We start from the raw sequence: 13,922 nt of genomic DNA on the forward strand, positions 1-13,922 counted from the left end.
GCTACACTCGAAGGCTTAGAGCATCATACTGACCAGGCTAATGGATACCAGATCAAACTAATTAATATGTTCATGAATAAGAATGTTTAATATTGTAAGTATTATTTTTCTAATAAATAATAATATGATATATATGTATATAATCTAATATAATAATACTATTTATTTATCATAAAACTGTCTCTCTATCATATACACGTACACACGCACACACAAACACACACACACACACATCCACATACCTTATAATTGCAGTTCCAATCTCAACTATAGACCCAACTCCTAACCCTTAAATTGGACGTTTGGCTGTGAAAACCCGGCAGTGTGACCTCGTTTTTCAAAAATGTCCTAACTCTGATGCTCAATTACTTAAATTGCTTCTCACACAGATGGAAGTGCTGGTACACACACATATGAGATTGTACAAAGGGTATGATAACAAAAACCCAGGTTTGAGTGGGCCAGAAACATATATATAGTTGTAAAGAACATAAAGCAGGCAACCCGGGGAACAAAGGAAATGGGTGAAGGACATACAGTCAGTCAAAGTCTTACACAAAATCAACAGACAGTTCTGGGGCTCAGCTGTCTTACACACTACAAGGACCCAGTAAAGGCTACAGTAAGGACAAACTCATAATGAAATTGGTTTAAGATTGTCCATTGATCCATACCAATCTAGAAAATGATTTGTTTCCCCTGATAATCTGCATAGCCTTTGGCTGTTATCCCATTGGTCTTGTTTTTCATGCACCTTACACCATCCCAGTAGCCTCCTTCACTGCCGCCTTTATTCACCTCGCTGCATTCAACAGGTGCTAATTTACAAATGATTGAGTGGCTGAGTAAAAAGTTGAAAATGACTCTTGAACATTTTCCAGCAAGACTCTCTCTTTAATGAAACAGGTCCGTAAAACAACTCATAAGGTGAGCTAAGTGCCAAACCTGGGTTATCCGTCTTTGTAAATTGGAGTTTGAACAAATAGCAAGTCATTTAGAAAGCAATAAAGAGTGGCTAGCTATCTTTGTGATGCTACAGAGTTTTATGGGTCTTGGATCAGAAGTTTGTTTTAATTTACTGGCTGCGGCGCAGATGTTGAATTGAACAGCCAAGAGTTTAACACATGGTCTTATTTATTGTTTGCTTATCTATCCAGGAGGCTAATCCTTCATTATGAAGCATCCTTCTTTTTGTGCACCAGTAACAGTAAAAGAAGAGAAAAAAAACATACTGAGCTGATTCTGCGTAATAATAAGTCCATCCCCTGTCACTATTTGTCTTAATTTCAAAGTGTCTTTATACTGTGGTCAAAGATTACCTGAAATGTCTTCAAATTCAAAATGAAGCAGTTTGGCTGAAGTTGAGCAGTTGATTGGTAGGTCTCTCTGTACAGGTAGTCATCAGATTTGCAGTGAGACGTCTTTAGTTTCCGGGAACCCCCTGAACTTATTTCTCCTTCTACTCAAAAAACATCAAAATCTTATCAGCACATTCTGATGAACTGAGCATATTCATGCTCACCAGAGGATCAAGTCCTTCCCTTTTGTATACTCCACTTTCCTCTCGTGCCACACTCACACTGACTAAATGTACGCAAAATATCTCGTAACAGGCAGATTGCCATGATTTGTGCACTATATTCATGCTCCCAGAAAGATGAACTCTGTGGTTTGATGATCTCAACCTTTGTGCTACTACCATCTTCAGGACATGAATCCCTCTACTGCTGTGACTCTGTCTTCAGATGGGAGCATAGCAGGGGTTGAGCATAGCTGCATGTAATACAATCAGTTTCGGCTGCTGAGCATTTAATGTTTCAGATGATAAAAGATTTATATGATCTTTATCAATTGATATTTCATTTCAGGTGAATGGTAGGAACTTGCTGTCTGTGGATTATGATCGAACACTGCGAACAGAGAAAATCTATGACGACCATAGGAAGTTCCTGTTAAAGATCATCTATGACACCCAAGGCCATCCAACACTCTGGGTTCCCAGCAGCAAGCTACTGTCAGTTAACTTGACGTACTCCAGGTAAGCCATTCTGTACCAGGGTATTTATTATTTCAGGGCAGTCAGCCTCAACCAGATATATACAAGGGCTATAATTTGTTTAAGGACACGCTTTCAAATAAAAAGTAATAATTTATTTTGGCCTAATTACGCTAATATTGTTTGATATTTGATTATATATTTTCACTTTCTTACAAAATTAATTTTACTATCAGTGTGAACAGACTCCTAAAAAACATGGACAATTTCTATTGATAACTCGATACTTAGATACTTAGATACTTATACTCAGACCTCGACCAAGGAGACAGTCAGTGATCCACACTGAGCCTACAGTTCAGCTACCAATGAATGAGTCCTTATCTCAACAAAAATTCTTGTCTCAAACAAGAATATTCAGTTTGAGACTCAATACAACAGCTGGTCAGTGGAAATAAACCCAAGTGACAACGCTTGCATTTCATAGACAAGCTCAGTGATCCTCAGACCACCTACCTAACATGTAGTCCAGCCAGTTCACTGCAGTCAGCTCCAGAGAACGGACACCGTGGAGGCCAAGCAGTTTGATTTTGGGTCCAGAGTAGAGAGGATGGAGTTGGAGAATAATCCAGTTCTGTAGAAGGTGTGAACTATGAATTACAGACTTTTTGGCTCATTGCTAGAATGAGCTGGACCTCCTTGATTGGTGAGTAACGTTAGATGGGTGCATTTTAGAATTAAATTATATATCTATATATCTACTATTCAGTAGGTCAGATGGAAGGTTTTGGCGGGCTGGGAGTGGCCTGCGGACTGCCAGTTGATGATCACTGCTTTAGGGTTCATGTTCCAGGAAGCTGTAACATATACTGTAGGTTAAAGAGGTTTCTACTATATGCATGACTTTTGAATTATAACAGCAGTGTTGTGCATCACCAAATTTCAGACCAATGAATTAACACACAAACAAAATGCTCTGTAGCGGGGTGTCCAGACTTCTCATAGCATGTTGAAAAAGCACAGTCCTGGGCATTTGCCTTTCAAAGTATGAGACACATTGTGGACAAACAGCCTCCTTGGAATAGAAAAAGCACATATTCAGTGTGCTCACAGTGACACCTATCGGTCTCAGTAGAAACTGCATTTTGATACAGCAGCAGGCCAAATTTTGATTGATATACAACTCTATGGCCATATAAATGAAGGGGTTAGGCCCCATATGTCCAGCGGGCCACAGTTTGGACACCCCTGGTTGATACAGTAGATTTGAAAATGTCCAGAAACTGTTATGGGTTTATTCACCTAATGTCACTTAGGCTGTTTATGTTTTGGGATTGCATGGAACATTTAGCTTTCAACAGCCTCTGAGACTGCCTTAACATTTTGAAAGGAACGACAGGGCCGCAGCACGAAAACACTGACACACAGTGTCATTCATGCCGCTGTCATTTTAGTGACACGCTATTCAATTGTAACTGGAAAGAAACAACATGAATATTGCACGCCCTGATATGGATCAGATACCAGCCTTCCACAGAGTCTTATATTTGTGTGTGTTCATGTGTGTGTGTGTGTGTGTGTGTGTGTGTGTGTGTGTGTGTGCGTGTGTGTGTGTGTCTAGTACTGGACAGGTGACAGGCCTTCAGAGGGGCCCAACCACAGAGAGGTGGGAGTACGACAGTCAGGGAAGAATCATTTCCAGAGTCTTCGCTGATGGAAAGACATGGAGCTACACTTACCTGGATAAGGTACAGGATGACACACAGAAAGCCATATACTCACACTTACACACATCACGAACGACAGTATAAACAATACACAACTAAAAGCATTGTTTTTGATGGACCTTTACTTCAGGGTAGGTGAGCGCTGTGTGAAGGATCAGTTTTCAGATATATTCAATATATTTAATGAAGAACAAGACAAAAGAAGGAAGAAAAAAGAAATAAAGAAAAAATAGTGTTGCTTATGTGTAACCTTTGTGTTATTGCTACATACTCAGGGACAACTAAATACCACACATGCATGCACACACTCACAAAAACACGTTCTCTCAAGGATGTACTGTGATTGAAATGCTGCTCAACTCTGCGGATGAATAAAAAGATAAATGGCATGCTGTAGCACACACAGACACGCAGTTTTCCTCTGTTATTTCCACATACAAAGCAAGGTAGCTGTGTTTGCCTTAAAACGCTGGTCAAACAAAGTAAGCAACACTAAGTGATGCTTTCCCCCTGTGGAAAGTGTCCTGTCACAAAGGTAGTGAGGAAAACAACCAACCACAAAGACTGCCCTTGCAAACAGTCCACCTTCCCTCAGGAGAGGAGAGGAGAAAAAGGAATGAAACACAGGTTTCTAGTCTCTTAAGGAGGAATCAAGAGGGAGAATGGAGGGGAGAGACATAGAACAGTTAGAAGAAAGACTAAAAATGATGTGTTTCTCTTTCCTTCCAAGAACACCATCATAATAGAGAAAAGTGTCTGACTTTGAGTTCCAGGGTTTTACGTCATAGTTCATGTAGCTTGGATGTTAATTTGGCATTGACTCTTTTCGCTACATTCCAATGAGAATGGGGCTTATAGGTGTTGGACATAGGTTAAAAAGTCAAGTCAGTGAGGTCTCAGTATGCTTTCAAGTCACACAGTCAGTTACACTCACACTGAATGGTAATGAAAAAACAAAGCACCGGCACTCACAGATAAGTTGTCTTTTTATACATTGTGGACAAAAACATGTTTCAGCTTGAGGCCAACACCAGCATGTAAATCCATAACTGCGTGACAGGATGCATCTGTGAATGAACTGCTCAGAAACAGCCTCTCCTAATGAAGGAGGTGTGACCACAATAGAAACAACAATGACGAGTATGGTGGCACCCCCGGTCAAAATTTCTCTTACTGTGAATAGCCAAGCCAGTACAAGACCACACATTTCTTTAATATTTTAGGCATCTGTCTGTCTTTTACAGTTTCAAAATAACAGAAAACAAAAAGGGAGAGTCTTTCAGTTCTTGTTTGAGGGAAGGCCTTCAAAAGACTTCTAGTTCTGTGGTATTCTTAGGTCGTCTTGCATGCACTGCTCTTTTGAGGTCTGTCCACAGAGTTTTGATGATGTTTAGGTCGGGGGACTGTGAGGGCCATGGCAAAACCTTCGGCTTGCACCTCCTGAGGTAGACCAATGTGGATTTTATGGTGTGTTTAGGATCATTATCCTGCTTTGAAGCCACTCTCTTGTCATCTTGGACCTTTTTTTGACAGAATGTGTGACATTTGCTTCCAGAATTAGTTGGTATTTAATTGATCAATCCATTGAATCTAATTTTATTGTCGTCAGTCCACTAGACTTGTTTCCAAACTACATCAGACTTGGCTGGATACGGCCCTTTAGTGGTTTAAGTAATTAAGACCTCACCCAAAGGAGGAAGTCAGGTGACGTAGTAAAGCAAGAAAGTCCACATATGGAGGAGGTGGGATGGATGGATGGATGGGCCAAACAAACACAGGACTTTCACCTCAACACTGTTTGACCCCTGACTTATTTTATGTCGTACGTAACAGTAATGTTTTTAACCCAAACCTTTTCTTAAACCTAACCAAGCAGTTTTGGTGTGTAAATCTATGCAGACTGTGACTGTTTCGTGATGATGAAGGGTGTTAGCTGAATTAGCAAGTTTTCACAACTTGTGTTATTTATGTTTTTCACAATGCCCCAACTATTTTGGAACTGGGATGTATATTGTATTACATTATGACTTTTTGTTGTTATTTTCATCTATCAATCTTTATATGCAGTTTCTTGTTATGTGTTTCTGGTCTTGAGCATTCAGTCTTATTTATTTACGACCTTTCAGCTAGTGACACTAATCATTGTTGTTGCTGATTATTGTGGTCACACCTCCGTCATTAGGAGAGGCTGTTTTCTGGGTGGTTCATTCACTGATGGATCCTATCATGCAATCATGTATTCTCTTTGCTGATTGGCGTTTGAACCTCACACTTATATACATTTCCAGTTGTTGCTGTTTAATTATGCTGATGAGGGCTTCTAGCTGAAATGTGGTTCTTTTTGCCTACAATAAATAAGAAGACAATTTATCTATGAGTGCCAGTTTTGTCGTGCTGCTTTTCATGGCACTGAAAATAAGGAAAGGCAAAGCAGCATCTGTTAACTAACACCTGGCAATTCTGTGTCTGTAAGAGGGTCAAACTTTCTCCCAGTGATCATAGTGCTCTCAAGGGGTAGAGAGAGACATATTTCATACACAAGGAGTCAACCGACCGTGGATGGAGCAGTAAAAAATCTTCACCAATAAGCGTGCGAAAAAAGTAATGCACTCAAAAAGCAACCATTATCTGTGAAGAAAAGAGGAGACAGGTGAGGAAAGCAGAGGTGACTGAATAAAACGAGAGGAAAGAGAGAAAGAGATACTTAAAAGGGAGTGACTTCAAAAAACAACCCACTTTGTCTCTAAAGGAGTCCAAGGGAGGGTATTCCCTGTAGTACAAGAGCTTGGGCATAAAAAAATAGTACAAGGACGATGAGGAGGAGGAGACAGGTGGAATAAATCAGACACTTTTTGTGTTTGTTAGCTCAGGAAGACAAAGGGGCAGATCAACAGAGCCTGACACTAAACAGCAACGGGCCTTGTTTGTGAAAAAGAGGAATGCTAAAGAGAGATGGAGGAAGAGAGGCAGGGAGGGAGTCTGCATAGACATAGGTACCGCTGTAGAAAGCCCAGGGGACGCAGGGAGCTTAGGTAAAGCATGTTGGACAGAGACGAGGAAAGACTGAGACAGACAGAAATAACAGCAACTGTGGATGAAGAGAGGCAAGAATGGTGATTAGGAAGACTTGATAAGTGAGTGTGAGAGACATCACGAGAGATAAATAAATACATAACAAGGTCAGAAGACTGAAAGAAAGAAGAGTAAGAGAAGAGTGAGAGCGCAGGTTATGGAAGATCCAGGTCCAGTAGTCTCAATACCTTTCACAAAAAACGCAACACATCAAATTACAATGATAGAATATTTAGTTAATTAATAATATATTCAAATAGAAAATAACATCAACAATAAAACAGTGATATATAAATACAATACATGTAACAAATATTGTGAATAAATTGGTTTTCAATGTAGTTTTGTTTCTCTAATCTAAGTGTGACACTAAGTTCTACAAGAAAATGTGTTCCAGACACATTGGAAAGTAAAAGAAGGTGAGCTTCAAGAAACATGGAACTAACCCATGCAGTGCTTTTTATTCATTAACACCTTAACGCAGATTGTCGCGAATTCGTATCATACCGCTTTAATCCACATTGCAGCCGAATCGCGCATGCATTCCTCTAGTGCTGGTTTGTGCATATTCAACACACACCTAGGAACCTTCTGCAAGCACTGGTTTCTCGTCGGACCGGTCAAAGTGAAAACTACAGCCGTTGTGTTGTTGCTACAATGTAATGGTTGTAAGCTTTTATGATGCACATTTATGAATTTTGAAAATAAAGTATTTTTAGGCAAATTAGCGACAACAGGCATCAATGATTAAATGCAAGCATTAACGCCTGTGGTCGCTAATTTGCATCATACCTACATTTATATCTATTGTATGTGCTACAGAAAAATTAACAAACTCCTCTTAATTCAGGATCAATTTGAAAGCAAAAACACAAATAATTAATTTTTTAATATAATTCTAAATAAATTCAGGCGTCAAGGGGTTAACGACTTGAAATCAGATCCATGTGTGAAGGTGAAGAGGTTGACATATCATTGAAAGTTGCAGTCACTGGGCGTTGAACAAGTCAAGGCTTTGGTACTAATAGTTTAATTGAGAGCGGAGAACGATAACTTACAGTAATCTCACCTCAGTGATAGTTATATGTTACGGAGACAACAAAGGATTAAAACGGGAAACATGGCACAAAAAATAAAAACTATATTTTTTCTTGGTTGTTTTTTTCTGAGTGACAAAAAAAATGGAAGCAAGACTCTTGTCAATAATGAATAAAACAGGAGAAGCTGACGAAGGGAGAAGGGACTCAAGTAAGGACAAGTGAAAGAGAAAGCAGCAGAGAAAGGCAAACAGGGAAGTGAAGAAGAGACAAATAGAAAGAGCAGAGATAATTCCCCCATAAATTAGTCCTATTCTTTTACTCCATGTGTCACTCCGAGCACATTCTCACCTTCTCTTGTACTTGTTTTTCATTCACGTTGTTCCTCCATCTGTCACTTTCTCTCCTTTTGGGAAACACAGTGTCAAAAAGCAGAATTCATTATGCACAGTGGTATATGTACGACTGCATAACTGCATTTCTATGGCTGCAACATGCTATAATTTATGATGAAAACCATGAGCACAGTTGAGTGGGCAGTATGCTCATGTATTTCCCCAATACTGCTGTAAGTAGTGTAATCAATTGCAATTCAACATTTTTTGGTCCTATATTTTCTCACCCCCAGCAGGAGAAAATATAAACAATTTAACAGTTTGAGACAAATAAAAATCTAGTTGAGTTCACTCTGAAAGAATAAAACAGCCTCAAGATGCTTCCTGGCAACACAAACCAAATGTAATCATGTATAAAAGACAGAAGTTTTAATGCACAGTAATACGTAACATCAGATCAGTTTAATTCACTGAAAGGTTTTGAAGCACATATACACTATATCACTTCCTCATGAGCTAGTTCAGCGGGCTAATGGAATCACATGTGAAGCACTCCCCTGACCGGTTAAACTGAAGGCCAAGGTGATCTTTGCTGCCTGTCTGAGGCGAGGACCACACACCCAGGAGAGCATGTTGTTTTTCACATTTAAAGAATTATCTTCTAGACAAAGAAGAGTTGCTCAGTCCCTTCTTACAGATGAGATTAGGCCTGTGTTCCCCTCACATTTCTGATTATTGTCCAATCAGGGACGGTGTAGGAGGGTCCCACAGGATTTATGAAAACGATGACTTTGTCTGGCATCGGGAGGAAATTGGTGTCACATTGTTCTACAAAGACGTGCAGTTTTCCCCATTCTGTAGCAGACCTGCACCATGTCCCCCAGTGCAGTGTGCAAAACGCCCATGGGACAAATGAAGGAGCAATGCATCCACGTTGAGGAAAACATGTTGTCTCATGTTTTTGTGTAAAAGCAATTTCCTTGACCTGTGCTTCCATGTCTGCTTGTTATGTTTTTTACTTTTTTCCTAACCGTTGGTTGAAAATGTACAGGCCAGAGCCTATTCACTAGCTGCTTTTTAAAAAATGATTTCATAACTGTCCTTGCTTCCTTTGTGCTTTTGTTCATGACTGTTCAATAGCATCCCCACCTGTGGTCCAGTTCCACAAAAGCACAATCACCAGGACCAGGCTCCAGCAGTAACAAATGAGTGCTATTCAATCAAATACAAGTGATTATTTTTAAATCAAATAGATTCGTATGTAGAACGTTAAACTACCAAGTCCCGTCTTTTTTGACACACTTCACTCGTATATATGAAGCACTTTTTAAGGAAGCATGTTGGAAATTTTTCAAAAGCAGGTTAGTGTTGATGACCCCAGAAACAGCCAGCTTCAGTTCAGTCAGACAGACTTCAGAGAATTGCCCATTTACAGAAATTGCTTATCTAATGAGAACCAGAGGTTTTTTGGGGGGGCTCTCAGAGAACCTGAGCAGCAGTTCCCTCTGATAAACCAACTGTATTGCTAGCAAAGAATGTCAGCTTATGACATTTAGACTGTATTTTTGTTTGTTTGTTTTTATGTCCAATGTCAATGCTTCTCAAGTTACCCTTTTCTATAGCATCTGCACATGGCAACTATGTTATGGCTGAGGTTAGGGAAAGGTCGTTGTTATGGCAAATATACTAGAATTATGTTAAAAACATGCAGGGAAAGATTGTGGTGACAGTTGACAAAAGGCTTTAATTGCAGGTCTGAAACAGCACGTAAACTGAGATCTACGTAAATGTGCTACATGCCTTAATTATATCAAATATATATCTGTGCCTCTCACTCTAGTGCCTCCCTGACATGACAAGAGTTCCTCCCTGCCCCCAAATAGTCAATATGTATGTTAATTATTATTGTGGTTGTTATAATTATTATTTATATGGTGTCAAATAATGTTCCACAACATTGTGCAAATATAAAGTGTCTCATTGTGCCTGTACTCAGTATCTTTTACTGCTTTGGTGCCATGTAACATATATATTCCTTTGTTCTCCCCTCTCTCTAACAGTCCATGGTCTTGCTGCTGCACAGCCAGCACCAGTATATCTTCGACTATGGCTCAGGGGACCGTCTGTCAGCAGTCACTATGCCCAGTGTGGCTCGACACACCATGCAGACCATTAGGTCCATTGGCTACTACAGGAACATCTATACACCCCCAGAGAGCAACGCCTCTGTTAATGTGGACTACTCTGAAGATGGACAGGTGTGTGGGCGTGTGCATGTGTGTGTAATAAGACTGCAATTCATGTCACCTGAGTCGAATTTTTAGTCTTCATTCTTTTTCTTTTCCTTTTTTTCTTCCATAACGACTTTGACAAGGAGAACTGGAAAAGACCTTTTTTTTCTTGATAATAATAATAATAGAACATAAGTGTTCAGCCTTCTATTTTTTGCAGACATTGTCATTGTAGGCAGCCCAACATTTTTTTGTATCTCAGGTGTCAGGTGACAGCCATGATGGCTCTTTTGTGTAAAAAGATAATCTGAACATCATTTTAATGATATTTAAAGTTAAACTGCTCATCTCAACTGCTTTTTTCTCTCCCTCCAGCTCCTCAGAGTTGCCCATCTAGGCACTGGTCGGCGTATACTGTATAAATATCGCAGACAGGTATGTGATTTTATGTTTTTTAGTTATCATAGTTAATGATAAAAATTGTATGCTTTTTATGTTTATTTTGAGAAATATGTAGTTTATAACTACTAAATGTTTTATATTTTTACAGTAGTATTATTTAATTTTTTCTATACAATAGAAATTAAAATATTTATAGCAAATTTCTGACTCTTACATTCATTTATCATTTGTTTTTCAATTATCAATTGTTATTATCAGTTCAGTCAACCCAAATATCAATAGTCACATATTGTAAACAAATATAAATAACATTTATTTCCTCCAAAGCTTTCATTTCCCTTGGATGGGATAATTAGCTATATTGAGAATAGATGAAGTAGTAGTAGTTGTCAGGGCCGGGACTCAGATTCGGACTCAGATGCAGAGAGTTGAACACAAAGATCTTTATTGAAATATTTATCACTCAAGATCCACTTCAATGAGTGTCAAACAAATAGGCTATATAATTATTCTAGGCCTATGGCTATATCTATGGCTAACAAGAAAATAACATAAAACGCTCACTAAGAGGATTAACTAGAAAACACTAGGTAATGAAAATAACAAGGAACAGAAAACACTCACTATGAGGATAATCTATGAAACACTAAGTAATGAAAATGACTAAGAACAAAAAACGCTCCAGAGGGAGGAAAACACAATGGACTATGACTACAAGGCAAATGAAGCTAGATAAGGAAAACTATGAAATCAAAAGAACTCTCCTAAACACGGATGAACAAGAATTACTGTGCTAAAATAGAAACAACAGAAAATCACTCGAACTAGAGGAAAATAATTCGGCTGAGGGCTAATCTACAAAAATAAATCAGAAACTAAAATATCAAACTTACAAACAAAACAACACTCACGAGGAGGAAACAAGAGCTTACGGAGAATACAGTCTGTGGCTGTGGCAAGGACGAATGGGGAAGACAGGCTCGGGTGAATCGCCGACGGACAAAGACACACTGGCACAAGACAAGGGAGACGCAGACTATTTAACATGTGGAGGGTAATCAGGAACAGGTGGAAACAATGGGTAATCAGGGCGGACACACGGGACACATGAGGAAGGGCAAGTGCTCTGAAACGAGAGGAGAGTTAGACCTCCAAAATAAAACAGGAAAAGACAAGACAAAAACCCCATGACGAGACAGACCTCACCGCGGTGTGACAGTAGTAGTAGTAGTAGTAATAGATTGAAGTTAACAGATGGTGTAGCTGATCCTGGATAAACAAGATGTGATATTCTACAAAGTCCATTATTGTAAACACACACGGCACTGTTTTTTTTTTTTTTGTCCCATCAGAATAAACTGGCAGAGATCCTCTATGACTCAACACGGGTCAGTTTCACGTACGATGAGACCGCTGGTGTGCTTAAGACTGTCAACTTGCAGAGCGAAGGCTTCATCTGCTCCATCCGGTATCGCCAGATTGGCCCACTGGTTGACCGACAAATATTCCGCTTCAGCGAGGACGGGATGGTGAATGCGCGATTTGACTACACCTACGACAACAGCTTCAGAGTCACCAGCATGCAGGCTGTAATCAATGAGACACCACTGCCAATCGATCTCTATCAGTTTGATGATATATCTGGGAAGGTGGAGCAGTTTGGAAAGTTTGGAGTCATCTATTATGATATCAATCAGGTAAGACAGGATTGGCTGCATTGATTTGAATGGTTCCTAAATGATTAATAAGTAAAAAACAGTGCCTCAAACATCAGGTGGATCAGTCGTTAAAGTTCAAAGTGATACTTTTATATTAATCAGGCATTTAAATTGGCAGACAGTGATGCCTCACATCATACATACATACTCAGTCTTACCAGTTCAGTGAAAATACAAGCTACTGTTAGATGTGTGTACTTTGACATCACCCACAGTCCTCCACCTCTTGATTATGTGAAACAGAGTGGCATCTCAGTGAAAACCTTCATTGTGTGAATTTTAACCTGAAAGTTTTCACAGCTCCACCTGGCATCAAGGGTTACTCATTGGGGTAGGAGATATGGTTAGAACATCAAATCCCAACATTTTTTACATTACTGATGATATGATATATTTGAATTATCCAACACCACTATTTTACACAAATGTAAAATACATCCCCCAACAACAGCAGCAAATACATTTACCTATTGATGTTAAAGGTCTCAATATGTCAAATGCACAAGTGAGTTTTCCTTTTAGAATGCAATCACAGAGAGAGAATAAAAACTAGGTGACACCTCAGTGTTATATAAAAAATATAAAAAACAGAATACAAGCTAGAAAACTCAAATTGAAATTGGCATTTTATTGCACTTACCAGAGTGTAGTAACAACAGCAGCAACATTTCTCCCTTGGTGTCACTCAGATAGGGGATAAATACATAGTAGTTGCCTGGATATAACTTCAGCTCTATGATTTTGAGGGTTGCACCTTGCACCTCACACTTGTTTTACCCTCCAGCAGGCTTCGCTGTTGGTTAAAATGTAAGGCCTTAGGAATGAGATGTACTCCTTGTGAGCCAAAAATTCAAAAGGGACAGCAACTACTAACTCTGTGCGGCTTTGTGGAGTCCTGGAGTGGACCCGCTCTGTACATCTTGTCCACTCCTGTGTTGAGGGAACGTGGAAGGTGGCAGGCCTTTCCACTGTGGTGTTGTCTGACCTCACATTTACATGCTTCCTGCTCAGCTGCAGTGGTGCAGCACTTCTGCACTGTGAGCTCCAGCAGGTTGAGGGTCCTGTCCTGGTCGAGGGTTCTGCCCCAACCAGCCAAAGAGGTGTCTTTGAAGACCTGGATATAATGAGAATGGCACCCCAGCCATACTCCTTTGCAGAGGCAGCTGGGTGAGTCCTAGAACGCCACATCCCATCGCTAGTGAAGAAAAAACACTCAGAAAACTGGTGTTACATCTGGAAAACCATTGGTCCTCATCCTTCTTTGGAGCTGAAAGACGGGTTGGGATAGCATGTGCCCAGCCCCCACCTCTAACGTCAAATGCAGACACAGAAGTGGCTGGCCAACATGCTGGTGGTTTCTGCTAACTCGCATACGCCCCACTTATGCCATGTGCAGCGAGAATG

At 39.8% G+C, this 13,922-nt stretch overlaps 1 protein-coding gene across 1 annotated transcript in view; it reads left to right on the forward strand.

Moving 5' to 3' along the window:
• Positions 1 to 13,922, forward strand: part of tenm3 (teneurin transmembrane protein 3) — a 198,826-nt gene that overhangs the window by 176,003 nt on the left and 8,901 nt on the right. The window contains exons 38-42 of the mRNA XM_041933771.1: positions 1,869 to 2,038; positions 3,618 to 3,744; positions 10,228 to 10,425; positions 10,774 to 10,833; positions 12,153 to 12,497. Coding sequence (XP_041789705.1) covers positions 1,869 to 2,038; positions 3,618 to 3,744; positions 10,228 to 10,425; positions 10,774 to 10,833; positions 12,153 to 12,497 — 900 coding nt within the window. The remainder of the gene's footprint in view (positions 1 to 1,868; positions 2,039 to 3,617; positions 3,745 to 10,227; positions 10,426 to 10,773; positions 10,834 to 12,152; positions 12,498 to 13,922) is intronic.

This window comes from Chelmon rostratus, chromosome 3 (genome assembly GCF_017976325.1).
Source record: "Chelmon rostratus isolate fCheRos1 chromosome 3, fCheRos1.pri, whole genome shotgun sequence".
Taxonomy (NCBI): Eukaryota; Metazoa; Chordata; class Actinopteri; order Chaetodontiformes; family Chaetodontidae; genus Chelmon; species Chelmon rostratus.